Here is a 23,018-nt window from a genome sequence, read left to right on the forward strand (position 1 = left end):
TGTTCCCTGTGCTGCCTTCTATGTCTGTTATACTCTGACACCCATCCTGGAAAGACTGCCACTGGGCACCAGGCATGCATACAATTTAAAAAAGCAAATTAAGAAAATAAATGTAGACCTGCTTCAAATTGAGCATTTGATTTATATACAAAAACAGTTCATTGTGCTCCAAAATTGCCGTAAAAATAAAGAGGTGACTATAAAAATATCATTTAGTTTTAATATTATAGGGTTGTATTTTCAAAGAGCAGTACAAGAGAGTTATATAATGGTTATAGTTCTGATTAGTTTAAACTACCTATGTACATAATCAATGACAGAGCATGCACACACATGCACCATATTTAAGACATTACATATGACATGCTCCATAGTGGCCTCAAGATATAACAGGTTGAAGAAAAACTTTACCCTATAACAAGGCTCAGACCCAGGAATTACTTCTCTTGCTTTCCATATACATAGACGTGTGCGAATGTATTTGTGCAGCAGCATCAAAGAACATTTATTGAGCATCTGCTGTATACGAGACCCTGGGACAGGTGCTGGAGGATACAAGAAGATATAAGACAGAGACCATGCTCTCAAGGAGGGTGATGCAATTTTCTTTTTCAGGTAAATATTGAGATGGGGGTGCTGATGGAGTTAGTTCTTTATTTAGGAAAGCAATTTTTCATATGTTTGCCCATTTTCAGGTGAGAAAACTGAAGAACAGAGAAATTAAGTCACCTTACCAGCCTGTGTGCAAAGCAGAGTTAAAAATTAGGGTCATTGGATCTTGGATTTAGAGTTAAAAGGACCCTTGGAAGTCTTATGGTTCAGTGGGAAGGGAGCTGGCTTGGGAATCTAGGTTCAAGATCCTATTACTTTCATTTACCTGTTCAATCTTGGGCAAGTTAGCTAACATCTCTGGGCCATAGTTTCCTCATTTGTAAAAGAAGGGGTTAGATTAAATAGACTTGAGGTCCCTTCAAGCTCTATATTGATGGTCCTGTGATCTCCAAGGCCCTTGTGTACAGAAGAGACAACTTGAGCTCAGAGAGTTTGTGACATTCGAAAAACACAGCAGTGAAGAGCTGAGATGCAAAGGTAGGATAGAGGAGACATTGAAACTCAAACCAGAATGTGAATTTCCACTTTATTGCTAAATTTTGCAACCCCACACATTATTTTATGCAAGTAGAATGTAGACACACAAGCATGTATACATATCAATTACATACATGTGTGTATTTCAGTGAGGTACTTTAGAAAACTGTTGTTGAAACAATACCAAAATAATTATCATTGTCTAATTTTTTTTACCATTTTGCTTTTTGGACAAAACCCATCATCCCAGACAAAAAAAGGTAGCACCCAACCCCACTACCTAAAGACAATACGAGTGAGAATTGGCTTATTTGGCAAAGGAAAGCTCTTGGATCTGAAACTTTTGAAGCTTCCTCTCTCAATATTCAAAACATTGGCTATGGCAAAGATGGGAAACTGGCTCTCGTTGTGTCTACATCAACTTGGAGAAATAGAGAAAGGAGGAACAAGATGAATTTAAACCATTTTAGCAAGTCAGTTTATATTTCCAGTCAAAATAACTTTTTTTTTTGAGTTTTAGTTTTTGGATTAAATTATCTAGATTTGACTTTTGGCCTGAATTATTCCTGGCTCTTGTCATTTACATATATAGAGAGCTCCTAACTTCCAATTCTCGTGAAAATAATGCAACAGATAGTTACGTAAGTTTCATAGTTACATAAGTAAGCTTTAAGGACTTAAGATGTTGGATTTTACAGAATTTTTAAAGAGAGATTATAAAGGAGCCCCAAATCTCCTCTCTTACCATCACCCATTATCCTTTTCTCCTCTTCAATTTAGATTAAGGACCCAAATGGTATTAACTCTGAGAATACTGTTTTGGGGGGGGCGTTGATTGGTTATGAATCATTTTATTAAGTACCTATATGCCAGGCACAGTAGAAGCCACTGGAGATACAAAAAGAGGCAAAAGTCAGTCTTTCCAGCAAGGAACTTATTATCTAATGGGGAAGACAACATGTAAACCATTTTGAGGACAGCCAGAGAGAATGCCCAGAACCATGAGATGGAGGGTCTTATTTATGGAACTGCAAGGAGGCCAGTGTCCCTGGATCAAAAGTACATGGTGGTGCTCAAGGTGTAAGAAGAATGGAAATGTAGGAGGCGGACAGTTTGTGAAGGGCTTTGAATGCCAAACAGAGCATGTTAATTTTTGTACCATGAGAGGCAATCCTATATAGAAGAGCAGAGATTTCAATCATATTACCTGCAGCAGAGTTCAGCCTGAACCAGATTAAACTGTAAACTGAATTAGATGTAAACTGTAAGTGGAAACTGGGTTCAAATCTGACTTCAGATACTTCCTACCTGTATGACTCTGGGCAAATCACTTAACCCCCATTCATCTGCCTTAGAACCTATACATGGTATTGATTCTAAAACAGAAGATAAGGCTTTTTAAAAAAACCTCTAAGTGGGAAATGTTGAACAAAAACATAAGAATAGAACATAGTTAATATTAATATATGATTTTCTTGCATTAATAGGCAGCCTCCAGTTGTGTCCTCAGTTTCTATTTGAATTTGACATCGCTGTCAAAGAGAATTGAGACTACAATCTCCAGAACTTGGAGTCAGGACCTGTGTTCAAGTCTTGCTGTAGCACATACTGATGGTAATGCTGGACAAATCATGTAAGTTCTCAGCAAGTGTCTAGAGCCAGTTTGCAGAATGGCTACTGATCCATATATATTAATAGAAGAAACTTCTTTACTAGGGACTTTCTTTCACTACTGAAGTCATAGGTAGTGATCACTTAACAAAGAAATACAAAAAGACTCCTAGAAAGAAGGCTGTAGTACAAAAACAGACCGAAATAACTGCCCAAATAGGCAATAGCTTTGAAGAGTTGGCTGCCTGGACAGATCTGAAAGAAAGACCAGTTTGATATGAGGAATTTCTACAAATATGTAATAGAAAAGTAGGAAGATACAGAAAGAAAATTTTAACAGTATAATTGAAAACTTGATTCAAAAATAAAATTGAAATATTATTACTGAAAAAATACAAAGCAACTTTTGTTTTCAAAGGCTATTTCTTCAATGCTTAACTGGAAAATGTTAATGTTTTAATATCTTCTATGCCAAAAATGAACAATTTATTTAAATTGTGGGTTGAAATTAGGGCGTCATTTTTATTTAAGGGCTTCGTCCTTCTTTCCATTTTTTTAAATTGTTGCAGTTTTAAGCATAAGAGAAACGTATGCTGGAGAAAATACACCAGATTCATACTATAGTGCTTGAAACTGCGGATTTCGTGCACTGAGGTCCACTGTTTCACAGTGTTAAGTGGTGGGGGGATTTAGCCTAGTACCTCAAGAATCACATCACATATCCTTATATTCTCATATTACTCTGAGAAAAAGTAATAATTTCGGATTAAATTACTGCTTTAGCTCAAAGCCTTCACATCATAGTGTTAAGAAAGAAGAATCATAGGGAATTTAGAGATTCTGAAACCTGATAATGTGGTATGACTTTAAACTACCAAATTAGTAGTTCAAATTGAGCTGAAGTTTCTTAATTGGAAGTTTCATGGAGGAAGAGGAGCTGATATGATAAGGGAGAGAGAGACTGTATGAAAGACACTGGTTATTGCAGTCCAATTACACCTAGCATTAGGTGAATCTTCTTGTTAGACCCAATGAACAAATGATATTGAAGGAGCAGCAATGTATAACAATGTGTGGGATTTGCCCACTCACTTCTAAAAGCTCTCAACATTTACCATAGATTCGAGGCACATTAGATCTTTTCTAAGGGTGAAACCAACGACTTTCATCTTCAGAAAGGTAGCATCATGGAAATGTGGCTGCCATTGTTACTGCTGTCACTACCACCACCACTACCACCACCACCTCTACCACCCACTACTTCCACAGTCCTCATATATTTATTAACAGAGCACTAGGGAAAATAGATATAATGATGCCAATGAAAGGTTTTTATTTTTTCTGTCTCCAGATTTATTTTTGTGCTTATTTCATATCCACATACTATATTACCTTGGGCTACACAACTATTTATAAAATGTTTTTTCCCCAAACCTAATTCCCCAAACTAAACTCTCAGTTCCCTCCCTGACACTGATAAGTTTTGATTATAACGTTATATTGTCAGTAATATGAAAATTTTACTTTCAATCAAGTGTACAAAATTACTTTCAGCAATAAGAAACCCAGTCTCACAGTTTTTTTATACAAATTTCTTTATCTTTGGCATGCATTTTATTATAAATCATTTCCTTGAAGTATACAAAGTATTTTTGATAGGGTCATAGATTGCCTAGAGATTGAAGGGAGCTCAGATCTGGTCCAATCCTCTCATTTTGCAGATGAGAAACTGAGGTTCAGAGGTCAAGTGACTTGCCCAAGGTCACAGAGCTAGGATAAGCCATTTGTGCACAGAAAAAAGATTAAATGTATCTGAAATGGATTTGACAAGTGTGACTTGTAAAATCCTTTAGTCTAAATAATAGTAACTTTTCTATCCCTTATGCAAGGGCTATGACATTGGGTCTAAAGTCTCCCAAAGAAATAGCCCTCAAATTTATATCATCCAATTCCTCCTTTCCCCCATGTATTTTTAAGTGAATGGCTAGAAACACCCATGAGGAATTTTAACATGACAATTTGCTGGAGTTTGTAAGATTCTCTTTGCCCCAGAATTAAACTTGTCATTATTTCTCCACATTAATCACAGATTTCAATGAAGCAGACACTTATTTTCACGTGGGCTGGTTGCCCTTATTGTCTGATGCAATTGGCACTGAAAAGATGACATGGGAAATATTTTTAAAGAGTCCATTATGGTAGATTTAAATTTTTTTTCTTAGAAACAATGAAATCTGAGTTAAATAAAATTGACCTTAGTTATGAAGTGCTAAGAGATCATTAAATTCTGTGTTTATCAGAGAGTTTTCTATTCCATTAACCCTGATGACATCGGAATGTCTAGGGTCTGTGTGAACATGCATGCAAGCACTAGGCTTCCAGATAGTAAATCAATGTGTTTCATGCAAATTCAGCACATTGTTCACAGCTGCAGCAATTACTGTGTGTTTATACGTTTGTGCGTATGCATATAGTCTTTGGATGGGAAGAAGCATAGGAGAATAGTAATTCTCAGGAAAATGCTATCCATAATTTCAATGGCATTTGTATGTAGTTGTAAAAATTCATTTTGATTTGGTGAAAACTAATTTGATCTCTGTAATTCTTTCATCCATGTCAGGTTTTACTTTATGAGGAAATTATATAGGTAAGATCATTGCATATTGAAAACACTTCAGATAAAGCCATTAAATGATTGGGTTAAGAATTGATATAACATTAAAAAAAATGTGAGTCCACATAACTGTGGACATATTAACTAACACATGCAGTTCCCTGAATGGCGATTGCCAGAAGATCATAGAACTGGAATATAATTCAACTTTGAAAAGTTATCCTTGGACTCTCAGGGAACATCTAAGAAGGAATAGAACTATTTTTCTTGATCGGGGAAATAAATAAGTATAAAAAGCTTCTTAAGCATTTAACCCCACCCAATTATTTACTATAACCAAGCATAAAATTGGTTTTTCAATATTCTTCTGGAATCACTAAATTCTCTTCTCCTACTGAAAGCATACTGTCTCATACACCATTTGTTACTTTTTATACACAGCTGGATTCTAATTTATCTTGTTCTTAGCTGACACCACATAGCATTTTTGAAAGACATTCGACGTTATTTAAACAGATCAGGAATCTGAATTCCTTTTTACTTTGTCACTTTCTCATCTCCCTTAGATATGTCCCTCAACCACATTATATCTTACTAAAATTCGTCCCCAACCCTTAAACATGCTTATTCACAAGGGCTTCAGGCACAGGAGGTCTGAGCATCCATCACATACCAGGCCAATTTCTAACAGTTTGAAGACTTCATGCAGTGCAGTTTCTTTTCCTTTAGTAGCTGAAATTTGCCGTGTTTGTATAAACACAGATATGCTTTCGTGCAGCATTTAAACTTTTGTCTCATGGTCCCAACTGATTTGGCTTGAGTTGATGTAACAACAGTATCTGTCGTAGGGGCTGTTCTTGTAGGAACAGACAATGATACTGTCTTGTGGTACAAAGAAAATGCTATCCTCGGGTTCCGGGCAGTCAGATCTGTCCCAAGTAGAGCACTTTGGTTCCAAGGCACTGTAGTTGGGGGTACTCCCTGATGCTGGGAAGGTACCTGAAGGACAGCACCCTTCCAGGTATCTGGAAGCCTCATCCTGATCCACCTTTTGGACCAGACTCTTGCATTCCTCTTGCCCTGTAGTAATGGTAGTAGTGACAGAACTGGCCACAGGCACCTCTCCCTTTGGGGAAGTATTGCCTCTGAGGTATGTCTTTTTGACCAACTCGTCAGAGCTCCCCTTTCCTGACTCCAGGTCAGATGGGGTCCTCAACAGTTCGATCACTTCCTTGTCTTTTGATTTTTTGAAGCAGGGGAGTTTTCGGCACCAGAGGAGTTCATTCTCGGGCCATTTTGTGCAGCCCTCTGTTTTCCGGGCCAGAGCAATGGCAGCTATCCCTGGCAAACAAATCGCGGGTCCTATGGCAAGGAGGGGGATGTTCCCCAGGGTCTCCCCTTTCATCCCAGAAACAGTGAACATGAAGCCAAAAACAAGGAAGACACTGACCAAGGCTACCACCAGTCCAGTCCTCGGGTTGATGTCATCTGGTCTCATCTTTTATCCCATCCAGGTCGTGAATTGCTTCAGTGAAGGGAGGACAATATTTAAATTCCTTCTGTCAGAGCTGAAGCCACGGTGGGTAAAATCCAAGGAAAGTTTCCTTTTGCAGACACTCCAGGTCTCTTTCTCTCTCACACAAGTAGCCTCACACACATTGTCACACACTTACTGGACTCTTTGGCAGCACCCAGAGCGTCTTTTCCAGTCTCCCAAAGGACTTGCCCAAGGCAAGGGGGATAGAAATCAGTCCCACTCTCATCAGAAAAATCCACAGCAGCTGTCCCTCAGCTAATTTCCACGTTTCTAGGAGGCAGGACTGGCTTTTTCCCCCGGACTCTGCATCATGCTGAAAAGGGAGGTACTTGTTTCTGTCCAGCTTTCCCGGGGGGTTTCTAATGCCCTTCTTTTGGATTCCAGGTCAGACCAGAACATGCAAGTGTTCACCTCCAGACAGGGAGTCGAATGCCTCTATATGTGTGTGGATAAATGTGAGCATGTCTGTGACAGAGGGAGGAAGGACTTAGTGTTGGAGAGAGGGAAAGATTTTTGCCTACTCTTGTTACATCACATTTCGGAGCAAGCTGGGAAACAAAGAAGGACGGGTGTGAAGGAGGGTGTCAGGGGTCAGAAACGAGAATGAGCCCCCGTAGGAAAGAGAGGGCTGAACGATGTGTCTATCATTGGGGTAGGTGGAAACCAGCCAGGTCTCTCCGCGAGAAAAAGGTGCTTTAGCGATGGAGACACCCGGCACAATGTCTGGCACATACCCCTCTTCCCGGAGGGAGTTTGGGGAAGCCCATGCTGGGCACTTGAGTACACAAACCCAACTTGGCACTAAGATTGTCTACAGACATTAGCCTGAATTCCGAGTTCTGGTCTCATTGGTATAGTGCCTAGGAACAAGGAGAAAGTGAGTGGGCAGGGGAGGGTGGGGGCTGCTGGTGGTTGGGGAGGATGGAAAAAGGGGAGTAGGTTGGGAATTAGAAACGCCTGACAGTTGATTGACTTCGGGGCTCCAGCCCCGCCTCCAACTTGTCCCTAAACGCTTCAGCCCCGCCCCCAATCTGTCCCTAAACCTACAAGGCTCGGATTGAGCCCCCATTTATTCACACGCACAAAAGCAGGGCCCACGAACAAACTAGCAATTAGGCAATGCAGTCCAGGAGCGCTACCCTGACTTCTACCTCGGACTCCCCTTCGCCCTCCCATCCTCATTCCCATCTCCTCCACCTGGTTGGCTCTCTTCCTCACTGAAGCCAAAAGAGTTGAAACTAAGTGAGACCCTGTCCTCCCCCTCCCTTCTCTGATTGGGGGTAAGACTTGTGATGGGCAAAGACTGGAGCGCACCTGCTGACTGCTATCCCTGGGGCTGGGAACCGCGAACGGAGAGTTTATTTAAGAAGGAACTCTTAAGAGCTCTCCTTTACGTTCGGGAAGAGCTCCCAGGCCGAGAGAAATGCCCATAAAGCAATCTCGGGCTGCCCTTCTGTCGGCGAAACAAACTAGCCGCCAAACTAAAGTCACCGAGAGCCTGGGAGTTAGCTGTGGATGGGGTGGAGGCGGACTTGACTCGCCCTCCTCCTTTCCCAGCTGGTGTCTGCTGGCTGCCCACCCACGCTAATCTTTCCTTAGCGTCCAGCATCGGATAGCGAGACAGTACAAGGATTTCAGAATCTCCCTCAATGAACGCCCTAAGCTGTCAGTGTGTTTGTGTCGGGGTTGGGGGTTGGGGGTGGCGAGGAGAGGACAACGAGGGTTACTTGGACTTCCTATCCACCCCGTCCTCCACCCCCGGCCCCAGCCCCAGAAACATATACTGCTGAGCTCTGGAGGGTACACGAAATAGGCCGGCGATGCCTGGCACATAGTAAGCGCTTCATAAACATCTGCTGACTGGCAAACTGTTGGGGGTGCGCCTCTGTTTGCTGACTTGTAGGACTTGTGTGAAGGGAAGACAGGAATACTCTCTTACAACTGGGTTTCTTGAGATGACTGTTCTGAGAGCTGAGGGGGTGGTGGTGGTGAAGAGCAGGGGTGGGGAGGGGGTCTTGGTGACTGCACCCAGTGCTTCTAGTTCAATATAAAGATTTACTCAGAAATCGCAGCCAGCCAAACAAGTTCATTTTCCCAGAGGAGGCCCAACCTGCTCTTCAGGATTACTGAAGAGGTAGCATAAAAAGAGTCCTGGATTTGAAGGACTATGACGTGAGTTCGAATTCCAGTTCTGTCACTTGAAACCTCTGTGAACATGAGCCCATCGCTTAATTTCTCTGAACCTCATATTTTGTATTAAGTGGGCTAATCAGCCTCAACTGGGGTACCAATAACCCCAAGGTGTACAAGAAGCTTATCAAGAAGGAATGAGGAATATTTACTGGGGGGGGGGGAATCCTATATTATCCTATTGAAATTAATGGATTTTATTTCTTTTGTGGAGATGCATGTTGAACTCTATAATATATTCTTTTAAAAAACAAAACTTTGATAAGATGTTCAGGAAGATTCATTGACACCCTACCACAAAAGGTTGAAACCATTTGGACTAGATAACCTCTAAGGTCCTTTCCAATGTAAAAACTATGATTCATTCTGTTCCATTCTCTAAAGGGCAGACCTAGGCTAAGATAAGCCATTTTTAAAATTTCCACAGCATAAAGATCCCAGTTGGTTCAGGCTGTTGGAGGGGAAAGGAACCAAGGAGGGAAGCTGTGTGTTTAAATTCAAATTTGCAGGTATTGTTGAGCTGGTTCAAATTAGCCCCAAAGGATATGGGAAGACACCACCAAGTGATTGTTTCTTCCTATGCCCTCTTTTTCATTTTTTGAATTTAATCTTAGCTTATTGTGTGTATTGATGAAAAGCTATCATCACCCAACTTCCCTTAGGTGGAGTTTCCCAGATTTTTGTTTTATATGCAAAGTAAGTGTTTTCATAATTTCTTCTGGAGAAATTCAGTTTATAGTTATAGGAATTCAACTTAGGTCACCTCAGACCTAGACCAACTGCTATGCAAAACTAGAACATCCTGGTGAAGTGATGTTTGAAATTATACTTGAAGCTAACTCTTGGTGTCTGAATTCATTGATGGATAGCACTAATAGTAGGGAACTTTTCCTTATATTAAAATGAATATTTCCCCCAAATAAATTTCAACCCACTGTTCTTTGTATTGCTTTCTGGGGCCAATCTTCCTTCATTGGACAACCACTTAAATATTTAAAGGTAACTGTTGTGATGGCCATAAGTCTTTTCTTCTCTAGGATAAATAATGCTAATCATCAAACATTTCTTAAGCACTAACTATGTGCCAGGTACTATGCTAAGTGTTAGATATATAAATACAAAAATGAGAGGGTCTTTGACAAGAAACGTGTATTTTGATAGGAGGATGCAACATATTGGTAATGGCAGCAAGAAGAGAGAACTTGGTCTAAAATTGGTCCCAAAGATTATCAATGAAGCCACAGGAAAGTTGCCATGGCCTTTCCAGTTGCAATGGTAACATTGATTTAGTTATTGTTCTGAGGTGAAATATGGGTAGAGAGTGGTTTAATTTTGATAGATGGACAGAAGGCAAGATATTCATGCTGGCTAGGTGGAACTAAATATGGCTTGGTTATCTGGGGCTGGATATGTATAGTGAGCTTAAGTGAGCCCCAGCCAGATAATTTCTCCTATTTTCATTTGTTATAGCCTGCTGATCAGACCAGTCAACCTCTTCTAGGCATGCTATAGTTTTTCAATACTTGAAAGATCCATGCTCTCATCTATTTGAGTACTTTCTCTTTTAAGGAAGGTTGCACAGGCCTGAGCAAATCATATACCCTCCCTGGGCCTCTAGATCACTTATGAGTTCTGATCTAGCTCAGGATCCAAGATTTCTATATTAGGTGGCAGTTCTTCCAGTGTTCTATAGGTTCAAGAATTAGATCAAACTGAAAATTGAAATATCTTGGTCAAAGGCACTTTTTCCTATATGAATTTAAAAATGTAAGTGAAGGAGAAAATACAGAGTCATCTTATCATCATCATCAGAAATAAAATAGCATGAAATATCTGCATTTATCTTAATCTTTATAGCAGTGACTGCCAACTCCTGTGAGTATATAATCATTTTCTGGCAATTTTGAGTTCTTGACCATTTCCTCACACCTCCCTTGACCAGCCACCTATATATACACACATACATACATGTAACCATAGCATGTCCTTTTAAAAATTAAAATAAATAGAAATCAATACTCTACTCATTTTTCTTTTTTTCCATTATTTTAGGTATAATGTCAGGAATATTTCTCAGTTCAGGATGTCTAAAAAGTATGATGTTTCCATTGTCAAAGGATAGTGGGTTTAGTCAAGAGACCCTTTGGGATTCTGTCCTTTGCCACCATATTCCTTGAACAAATAATGCCATCTCTTTCCTGCATTTTCAGACCTGTATCTCCAAATGCTTGCTGGAAAGCTCCATTTAAATGTCTCATAGGCATCTCAAACTTGACATATCCAAGACAGTTCATTATCTTTCCCCCTAAACTCTCCCTTCCTAATAACTCTCCTATTGGCTTATAGAGTTCCTCTTCCAGTCTTCCAGGTTCACAATCTAGTAGTCAGCCTTGAGCCTTGACTCTTCATTCTCACTCACTCCCCATATGCAATTATTTGCCAAGGCTTGCTGATTCTACCTGCTCAGCATCTCTCTGATCCAACTACTTCTCTTTCTATTCATTCCCCAACCACCCGAGTCTATGCCCTCATCATGTCTTGCCTAGTCTATTATAATAGCTTCCTAATTGGTCTCACTGCATCCTGCCTCTCCCCCTTCAGTCTATCCACAATGCAGCTGCCAAACTGATATGCTTAAAATACAGTTCTGGCCATGGTTTTTAATTATAGCATTTATATGGTCCTTTATGGTTTGCAAACATTTTACATGTGTTATTTTATTTGATCCTTCCAACAATCTTATAAGGTAGATGCTACTTTGTTTTTCAGTCATTTCTGACTCTTCACCTCCCCATTTGGGGTTTTCTTGGCAAAAATATTGAAGTAATTTTGCATTTCCTTCTCTAGCTCATTTGACAGATGAGGAAACTGAGGCAGGCAGGGTGAAAGGACTTGCCAAGGGACATATAGCTAGTAAAGTATCTCAGGCTGGATTTGAAGAGGAGTCTTCCTGACTTCAGGTCCTCTATCTACCACACCGCCTAGATGCTCCACTACTAATATCATTTTAGAGATGAGGAAATGGTTGAGAGAGATGAAGTGTCTTGTCCAGGGTCACAAAGGAATTAAGTTTCAGGTCTTTCTGACTCCAGGTCTAACATTCTGTCTACCTCACCACCTAACTCACTTCTCTACTTAACGAAGTCTCATTGGCTATTCATTGTCTTTAGGATAATATAGAAACTCCAGCACTTGTAGTCCTTCACAATCTGATTCCTACCTGTCTTTCCAGATTCTTATATATGACCTCATCTCTTACATGCTATGTTCCAACCAGGCTAACCTTCTTCCTCTTCCCCCTGAATGATCTTCTACCTCTTGTCTTCATATCTTTGTATATTCCTTGCTTTTGTTCTTTACCCAAGAAATAGTTTCAACAAGGCAAATAGGGATTGTTGGGCCAGAGTCAGGAAGAGCTGAATTCAAATCCAGACTCAAAACAGTTACTAGCTGTCTGACCCTGAGTAATTCACATAGCCTTTGTTTGCCTCAATTTCCTCAATTATAAAATGAGGATAGACATAGTACCTCCATCCCAGGGTTGTTGTAAGAATTAAATGAAAAAATATTTATAGAAAGTGCTTATATGGTATCTGGCACATAGTAGGTACTATATAAATATTCATTCCCTATCCATTCCTTTCTTTCTGTCTCATCTCTGCTTCATGGAACCCCTAGCTGCCTTCACATCTCAGCTTGAGTGATGTCTTTCTAAAAAGACTTTTCCTAACTCTCCCGCTTATTACTGGCCTCCCTCATATCACTATGTATTAATTTTGTATATATTCTACATTTATCTGTGAACATACTATATCCTGCTCTTTCTGTGCCCCACATCCAGCAGAATATAAGGACGGGTAAAGGATATCTTGCTTTTGTATTTCTACCCCTAGCATCTAGTGGAGTACCTAACATATAATAGGTATTTAATAAATGATTTCTTAAGGATTGATTGATCTTTTTGTACCTGAATCTTACCACGGAAGCAGTAGCTTATAAATACACAAAACCAATGGGAAAAAGTAATGTTCTATCCTGTTATGCTTCCCTGGCTGGTACTTCTGAACTACAAAATTGGCATCAGTGTTGAAATAGGTTAGAAGGTCAACTGAGTATGTCCTGGAACCTGCAGGTAGCCAGGAGGATGTTAGCCTTGATGTTAGCCACTTCTTTACTATAACAGGCACGAAATTCCTTTTGTGCTTTTGGGTCTTTGTATTACCTTTTGGGGAACTAAATTAGATGCATACATCAAAATCACAGCATAATTCCATTACTGTTTCATTATAAGCTTCATTCCCTAAGCAGTACCTTCTCCAAGGTCCCAGAGTACACGTTTACCATTATTTTTATGAGTGGAAAGTATACTTATAGAAGTTACCACCAGAGAAAGGTATCACTCAGAAAAGAAAAGCCTGACCCAGGCATCTGATTTAAGCTAATGATTGCACTGTTGGAGTCAGGAAGGCCTGATTTCAAATCTAGCCTCAGACAGTTTCTAGCTGTGTGATCCTGGGAAGTAACTTAACTTCTGCCTCAATTTCCTCAACCATAAAAAGAAGATATTAATAGAACCTACTTCCCAGGGTTGTTGTGAGGTTCAAATGTGGTAATATTTTAAAATAGTATGGTACACAACTCATAGAGCAGCTTAATAAATACTTGTTCCTCCCCCCCCCAAAATTTAAGTTTTAAATAGCTCTTGTGTTCCATCAATTTTTCAACAGACAATATCTATGCACATATATAGCCCTGACACAAGAACCTACTCTTAAGAGAATAAAGGAAATTCCCATTGGAAGAAGGTATTAGAGTGTAAAAAGATGCTGAGGTCCATTTCTGAGCCTTATATCTCACTAACCCACAGTGAGGCTCTTCTACTTAGTACTCTGCATTAAACTTTCCTGACCCCTGAATTCCTAATCTGAGGTTAGTTAATAGACATATATTAAACTCTTACTAGGTGATAAACACCATACTAAGTTCTAGTGATGTGAAGAAAGGCGAAAATATGGACTAGATTTCACATATTATTTATGCCTGAATCGTGATTACCTGTTGCCCAACTTTTACCCCTGCTAATACTTTCAGTTGCTATGTCTTAGTGCCTATTTTTCTCTGACCTTTGCCCATTTGGTTCTCTCCCTGAACTTAAAGAAAAGAAGACAAGATGGAAGGTCTAGCAGGCTAGGGTGACAAGGATGATCTTGTAGCTCAGGTTCAAAACCTGAATGAAATGAAACCCTGATTATTTATTCCACAGTTAACAAAAGAGGTTTACTTAGCTATGGCATAAGAGAATACTGAATAAGAATAGGATGGCTGTTGTCCTTAAAGAGGACCAAAATAACATCACTAAGTTGGAGTCAATGTGCAGGGTATCAGATCATGGATGTTCAGATTAATACCATCTTGGAAGGTTCTACCACAGGTTGGGCACACATAGCCCATATGAATAGTTGATATGGAGATATCTCTAAATTTGCACATTTCATGTTTTTCTTTGAGCTACTACAATTCTGCTTGGTCAGAGAGCATAGCACCTTCTTTGATGTGGGCATGCCATGATGAACAGTCCTGTGCCAAGATCTCTCATGTCGTATAATCTGACATGTAAAACTATTCCATGATCCCTTAATTTGCTTTCAACATAACCTTTTATGTGCCCATTTTGATTTTATTTTGGCATATGGTGTGAGATGTTGGTCCCTACCTAATTTCTGCCAAATTTCTTTCCAGTTTTCCTAGTGCTTTTTGTTAAATAGTGAGCCCTTGTCCTAAAATCTAGATCTTTATGTTCATCAGTCACTAAATTATTATGACCATTACCCGATATCTATTCTGTACTCAATCTCTTCCATCGGGCTACCACTTTCTCTCTTAGCTAGTAACATATTATTTTGATGATTGTGGATTTAGGATACAATTTGAGATCTGGTACAGTGAGGCTACCAGAAAAGCTATCATTGTTTTAAAAAAGTGGTCTCAGAAGGGGAGATAACAGATGTACTTACTGCCTGAGAACTCTGTTGCTACTTGCAAGAGGTTCAAGACTTAGAGGAAAGCCTTTAGGGTACTGGGTGGAACCTTCGTGGAAGATCCATGGGAGATTACAAGCAAGCACTATAAGGAATGAGAAAATTTGGTTAGGCTGTGACCTACACTAACAGAGATCTTAGAGTCAGTACAATATTAAAATATTGAAGAACAACAATGTAAGATTCTCATTGATAGATTCCACCATATGATGAAACACATTTAGGTGTAGTCATGGATTGAAATAGATAATCTCCTGGGGCCCCTAACAAGATAAATGATTATCCACTATTCTATAATTCTTCTCCAAGAAACAAAGGATGTTCAGTTCACCTTTTGGGAGTCCTCCAAGCATTTTTCTCTGATCCCACAAAAGCATTAATGTATTTTCCTTTTTCCAGTTCAATTTCAGGTATGTTACATTTCAATTTTAGAGGTACTTGAAGGTAGTTTGACTCTCTTGCTTTAAGGTTTTGTACGGAGAATACTGAAGGACCTCATTTTATGTGACCAACATGTTCAAGACCCTTCAGGAAAGCTGAAAATGACACATGACAGCAAACGTCATTATTGAATAAGTATTTCTTACATGAATATATTGAAGCACTATACAGATTTTCTTAGGTTTATCAGAGCTACCAGCATTACAATGAGGCCATTATTACTAACTAAATAGCACTAATAATAAAAAAAAAGCACTGCTCTGTTGAATATAAGACTTGTTACAAGTGAGAACTCCACACAAAGACTGATGAGGGAGCTAATGTTTGGCACAAAGCAATGTAATGACTCACACTAACTCTTTTCAGAGTGAGAACAAGCATGTCTAGGTGAACTGCTGCAAGACTTTATGCCACTTAGGAAAATGGTACAGATTTAGTGTGTAATTTAAAATTTTATTTTACATATTTTTCTGCCTTTATTTTTTGTTATTAATCATATATACTTGAATTTGTGTGTGTTGAGTTCATATAAAATGAAGCCCTATGGAATTTCATTTATTCTTGCAGCAACTTTGGGAGGCAGGTGCTATTATTAACATTTAAACATTTAACAGAAACTGAGGCATTATATACATTATATGCACCCACAGAATTAATATTTGAAGAATAACTTGTGAATGTCCACCTCCAGAAAAAGGACTGATAAATAGAAACATTAAAGATATAATATATAATTTAAGTTTAATTAAAATAATTAAAGACAATAAATGTGCAAGGTCACAAGCTGGTTGTTGTTTGAGGCTGGATTTAAACTTGGGTCTTCTTGTCTACAAGTCCAATGCTTTGTCCAGTGTGTCACCTAACTGCCTTTCCACATCTATTCGGTACTCCCATATTCACTTGTAGTTCCATATAGTTTTTTTCTGGACCGCTACTCAACTTCCTCATCATAGTTCTTTTGAGAGTATTGAGCTCTTTGCTAAAGATGTGGCTCATTCATACCCCTCACTCTCCTGATTTCAGTTTGAGTCATTAGAGATGTGAAGCCACTTCAGTTGTTTTTCCCATGCTAAATTAATAGTGTTTTAAAAAACCCTAATGACAAGTGTGGAAGGGATATGGAAAAACAAGGATCCTAGTACGCTGTTGGTGGAACCATGAGCTGATCCAACCATTTTGGAGAGTAATTTGGAATTATGCCCAGAGACTTATAAAACTGCGTATACCCTTAGACCCAAGAGTATCATTGCTTGATTTGTTTCCTAAGGAGATCAGAGGAAAAGGAAAATAAGTTGTATGTTCCATAATATATAAAGCAGCCCTCTTTGTGGTGGCAAAGAACTGGAAAATGAAGGAATGCTTCTCAGTTGGGGAATGGCTGAACAAATTGTTGTATGTGATTGTGATGGAATACTACTGTACCATAAGAAATGAAGAGTAGATTATTTAAAAAAAAAACTTGGAAAGACCTATATGAACTAATGAAGAGTGAAACAAGTAGAACCAAGAGAACATTATATACACCCACAGAATTAATACTTGAAGAACGACCTGTGAATGTCCACCTCCAGAAAAAGGACTGATAAATAGAAACATTAAAGATATAATTTACATATAACGAAAGGCATAATTTATCTAATTATCTATCTTTTTTTTGGATGATGCCTTCTATGGTGCAGAGAAGGGAAGGAGGGTTGAGACACCTTTGAATAAATTCTATTAAAAAAAAAACAACTCCTACAGTTCATTAAAGCTCATTAGGATCTGCAGAATCTGGTACAAAGATCATAGTGAGTTTAGAGTCCTCACAAGCCTTTTCTTAACTTATAAAGTAAAGCTGGTGTATATTAAAGGTACTAGAGGCATGGATTTAAAGCTGAAGAGCTTTAAACATCCAGATTCTATAAACAAGATTGAGCATCTTACATAATTTAAAAATATTTTTTGTTACCCTAAAGTTCCTAGTTATCGCCCTTCCTTCCTCCTTTCCCTCCCTGCACTAGAGAAGTTTCATTTGCCAAAAAAAATTATATATGTAACTAAGTCTTGCTTGTTTCTATTTATCAATTTTTTTCTCTGGATTTAGACATACACAAGTTATTCTTCAAACAATATTTCTGTTGTTGTACATAGTGTTCTGTTCATTTCACTCTTTATAATAACATGTAAATCTTTCTATGTTTAAAAAAATTAACTTTGTCATTTCTTATGGTGCAATAGTATTTCATCACAATCATATGCTACAACTTGTTTAGCCATTCCCCAATTTATAGGTATCATTTTAATTTCCAGTTCTTTGCCATCTTACACACTTTGCAGGGAAATCATTAAATGAAAGTCTTATCTATGTCATAATGAGACCTGGATATAAGTCTCTGGGCATAATTCCTTATGGAAGACAAACCTGAAACAAGTTATACAGATGGAAAGATTCCCAGGCATTTTATTGATAGGCTTATCTGATATAATTTGTTAAAGAATATTTACATTTAGAAGCTGAGTAGGAAGCTCTCTTTATCTCTTTTTGCTTCTGTTTCTGTGTCTCTCTGCCTCTCTTTGTCTCTGTCTCTCTGTCCCTCTCTGTCTTTCTGTCTCTCTGTGTCTGTCTGCCTGTCTGTCTCTCCCTTTCCTTCCCTTCTTCCCCACAAGAGATACAAATGAACCAACAAGCCTCAGCATAGGTACCATGATTTTCCTCCACGAAGGATGATGTTTGGCTACTGCAGGCATAACCAGATAGAAGGGCACACGTGGCAGTCATTTTTAAAAGCTAGAGTGATGGTGGCAGCAGCAGTAGTGATATGGAATGTACCCCTCTTGGCTCTATGTCTAAAGTAGGTGTCACATTTTGGGCATATTTTCTAATGATTCTTTAAGTTCAAACTGGCCATTTGGGGATGCTGGGACAAGAGTCCTCACTCAATAGACTTGCTATTTGTACATCATTTCTTGGTTCAAAGGCAAGCTAAAAGCACAACATATATATTTTTGGTCAACTAAAATTCACCCACTCTATACACATATACAAAGGAATTTAAATAAAGGAATAATAGAGTTCTCAAATCAGAATGTGATCCTGTAATGGTATGCAGGAAGATTTCATGGAAGTCCGAAATAACTTTTTCATGTCCTTATTATGTTACTAAGTATCTGGGCAAATCAGTTTCTCTATACCTTGACTTATAACTGTAAAATGAGAGGACTGAACAAGTTACTTCCTATTCTGATATTCTACTTTCTTGATATCAAGATAGATAATAATTAAATTTATTTATCACTAAGGTTTGCAAGATGATTTATGTACATTCTCTCCTTTAAACCTCATGAGGTAGGTTTCATAGTTATTATTATCACCATTTTAGAGGAATCTGAGTCCTAAAAAGTTAAATTACTTGCCTGTGGTCACCCATTTAGTGTCAGAGACAGGATTTGAACCCAGATCTTCCAGTATTCTGCCATTATAAATTAATGTTAAATTAATCCATAATGTAAAGTTAATCTGTCAAACTTTAAATGGCCCTGAAACAGAAGAGAGTATAACCATTTTGGGGAATGAGGCTTTTATTTACAGCAAAATGTGTCACAGTTGAGTTGGGAACTAAACATGGTATTTTTAGCTTTAGCAAGTAGATTAAGCAGAAACAGTCACATAAAGATCCCAAATTTCTCTGAGTAGGTAGTGAAGGAGAGACCAAAATTCTGAAACCAAAGGCAAGTTTTTTTAAAAGACTGATAATGAACAAATTCATAACAAGGTCTTAGGACCTAATAAAGAGACATAATCTACTGAGGAATATAGCAACAGAGTTTCTATCAGAAGAAGCATTCATTCATTCATCATAAAATACGTATTAAGCTCCTACGATATGAAAGTAATTAAATCATTGTATCAGAAATTGTACTCAAAGATGATCCTTGACTCTCATGAATTTATAATCTAGTGATTAATTGGTTGTTTGAAAGTTTGGAGGATAAGACACATTTCAATAAATAACAGAATTTAGAATATGATAAATGCATAAAGAGATGCAGACTGATGGATAAAGGGCTGGCCCTTAAGTTGAAAATATATGGGTTTAAGTACTACCTTAGACATATATTGGCTGGGCTTAATGTGTCAGAGCTAACAGTGATTATGAGTTGCAAAGCAGTTGTTAATCTGATACTTCCTTATTTTTACCTATTGTTCAAATCAACCATTTGGGGATAGTGAGTCAAGTGCCCTCATTCAATAGACTTGGTATTTGTGCATTTTTTGTTTTATTTTGTTTTGAGTTTCTTCACCAGAGTTTCTTCCAAAGTTGAAATTACTGGTCTAAATTCTCCTGCTCCCTTCCCCCCCCCCAAAAGTTCATCAGATGACCATAAAGCTTTATGAGTTTAGATCAGGAAGAAATGACTCCTAACTAGTCTATTAGAGTACTTTTGCAATGTAGCCTATTAGGCACTAACTTTACATTCTTCTTTTGGGATGAATCTATCGCTCATGTATCCATTATATAGAAGTAGACCTTGCTTGCTTTTTATTATTGTCATTGGCTTCCAGATAAGAAATCACCAACATCTATGCTTGCTTTAGCAGTTGTGTTCCTTTGGCCATTCTTCAGCAACTCGAAGATATTCTAATCTGGACCTTACGGATAGCTATAACCCTTTCAGTTGATGTTTTCTCTTCCTATTTTTTCCTGTAAAAAAATTTCAAACTCTGGCCACCTAGTAGGTCAGACTCCAAAGGAATGGTTCTCTAAGAGGTCAGCAATCTCACCTGCCAACCAGAATATGGTCTTTATTCCACAACATTTATAATAGAAGATAATTGTTTCCCTGCTTATATTGTACTTATAATAATGTTTGATTTGTCTTGATCTTCACAAATAAAATAATTTAGTTTACAATTCTCTCTTTAAACAAATTATCTGTAAATCTTTGACTTTAAGTCTATTTTCACCAGTACATTTTGTACTTATGCAACCCATGCATGAGAAGATATTTTGGAATTACTCAAAACTGAGTTTTTCTGATTGGTTTCTGATTGGTTTCTTCTCAGCCCGTTGCTCAAACATTTATACTTACTCTATTCTATTTTTTTTTGAAACGGCACTGAAAATTTTAATAGTTTGCCAAATATATAACTGTTAAGATTATCTAAATAACACTTAGATTATAAAATTGGTATAGGTGGTTCTAGAAAATAATGAACACAAATTACATATCAACAACCTTTTCAGTCCAATAATGCCCCCACCAATCCCAACAGCATGAATTACATGCTCACAATTGGTCACAAGTAAGATATTTGTCTTCTGTGGTAGTGAGGTGATTCTAGACTTGCAATCAAGAAGACCTGAGTTCAAATCCATACTCTGAGGCTTACTGGCTGTGTGTCTCTGGGCAAGTCACTTAACCTTTGTCTGCCTCAGTTTTCTCATCTGAAAAAATGAAGATAACAATAGTATCTAAAAATTGTTGTGAGGATTAAACGAGATAAAGTGCTATAGAAATGTTAGCTACTGATTATACCACATTCTATCCCTCTAGCTCTTCTGCAAGTCTTTTAAATAATCTTATAATCACCTTGTTTTTAAAATCAAGATCTATTAAGATCATAAGACCTTTATGTATATCAACACCAATCACCTCACAGTACATATTCAATGCTTGTATTACTTCAAGTAGTTGCAATAGAAAATTGTATTTAGTAAACCAATAATGTGAAATTCATCATTAAACATGCAGCAATAGAGTAATAAACTGTGAAACAACAGTTATATGCAATAAATAAATATAGCATGTATCAAATAAAATAGGAAAACCAATTAATATCATTACTCATCAGTAGCACTGTCCTGTACTTTGCATTTATGATTCTTTGATTTAGAGTGCATTAATGAGAAACTGCCTATGGGAAAGATAATATTAAAAATTCCCAGTGGCAAATTCTGCCAGGAGGAAGATTTTAGGGCCTCTCCCATATACAGCCCAGAAAATTTCAGATGAGTTGTGTGATTTGTTGTTCTTGTTCATTGCCATACTGTCCCTATCCTCTCTCTAAGTGTTACTGGTTTATTTCTATATTAATTCTTATCCTGGGATCTAAAGAAACCAAGGGGCATAGTCTTATATTTCCTTATAAATTAACAGATATGCACAACTTTCTTACTGATTAATATACCCTGAAAGAAATATGACCTCTAAATGAGGTCCAAGATTTTTAGAATCTATGAATAAGTTCTACAAGGTAAAGAGAAATAAATTAAAATTTGATGAGACAAAGAATCCTATCGATTCCCAAGAGAGCATGAAACCACAGCAAGATATTCTTGAGAGTTTTTTTTAAACTTACCTTCCTTGTAATTGATACCAAGTGTTGATTCCAAGGCTTAAGAATAGTAAGGTTTAGGTAATGGGGGCTAAGTGACTTGCTCAGGGTCATATGGCTATGAAGTGTCTGAAGCCAGATTTTAATCCAGGACCTCCTGTCTCTCTATCCACCAAGTCACCTAGCTCCCCCCTGAAAGTTTTAAAAGAGAAATAGGAGTCATTAAAGTTGAACTTATGACTGGCACAGCAGAAATAATTAGCAGAATAGAAAAACTTGAGTTCTTCATTGCTAGTCTTGCCACTGATGCAAGAAAGAGGACAACTGATTGGGAATACAAATAATCAGAAGTAAAGAATGATCTGGAAGAAGAAAAGCAAAAAGAAATGATATTAAAAGAAAACATGATCTCTATGCAAGAAAAACATATTGATCTGGTAGATAAGATTCATTGAGATCATAGGTCTTACAGAAAAACAGGACAAGTCAAATATCTGAACACCATAATGCAAAAAAAAAAAAAAAAAGAATACAGGAAAACTAACTGCTCAGAATTTCTGAATATAGAAAAGCAAGTACCAATAAAAAGAAGCCATGGATCATCTCCAGGAAACACATACATAAACACACATATGCTAAAACTTTCAGAGTTTTGACTGAAAAATTCAGCACCCTGTGGTCAAAGTAGTGATGATCCTCTCTAAAATTTACTGGGTTAGTCCTCAGGGGAGCAACGTAGAATAAATCACTAAGCATCTACTCAAAATCCTTTCAGCTTGGTAGGCCCTCCAAAACATTCACTCTGCTGAAATAGACTTAGTGAAATTAGTGTTCATTCCATACTAGGATAAATACTTTAGAGGAAGAAAAATAAGAGTGATTAAGATAAAACTAATGCAAGTGGTTAACTTAATTTTTTAAAAATCCTGATTCAAATGAGTGGGAGGGTATAAAGGGATAGCAAGTGTGTGCTTTTTTTATTTTTACTAGCTTTTTACTAGCCAAATATTCAAAGATCTCTTACAACTCTGAGATCCTGTGATTCTTTAGCCTGGCATGCAAGACTTTCTACAATCTCCTTACTCTACATTTCCAATCTTATCTCACACTACTCCCCTCTAGGTAAAATCTAGAATGCTAGATTTTGATTTCCAGGAAAACTGCAGATCTTATCATCAA

General features: G+C 37.9%; 1 protein-coding gene across 1 annotated transcript; it reads right to left on the reverse strand.

Moving 5' to 3' along the window:
- Positions 1 to 6,095: 6,095 nt before the first annotated feature.
- On the reverse strand, positions 6,096 to 6,812 carry TMEM215 (transmembrane protein 215). Its single transcript, XM_044657486.1, has one exon. The coding sequence runs from the start codon at positions 6,810 to 6,812 to the stop codon at positions 6,096 to 6,098; it is 717 nt and encodes a 238-aa protein (XP_044513421.1).
- Positions 6,813 to 23,018: the final 16,206 nt, after the last annotated feature.

Source organism: Gracilinanus agilis, chromosome 1, assembly GCF_016433145.1.
Source record: "Gracilinanus agilis isolate LMUSP501 chromosome 1, AgileGrace, whole genome shotgun sequence".
Taxonomy (NCBI): domain Eukaryota; kingdom Metazoa; phylum Chordata; class Mammalia; order Didelphimorphia; family Didelphidae; genus Gracilinanus; species Gracilinanus agilis.

Coding starts and splice junctions, on each gene's coding strand:
- TMEM215 (XM_044657486.1), bottom strand. CDS start 6,812: ATGAGACCAGATGACATCAACCCGAGGACTGGACTGGTGGTAGCCTTG.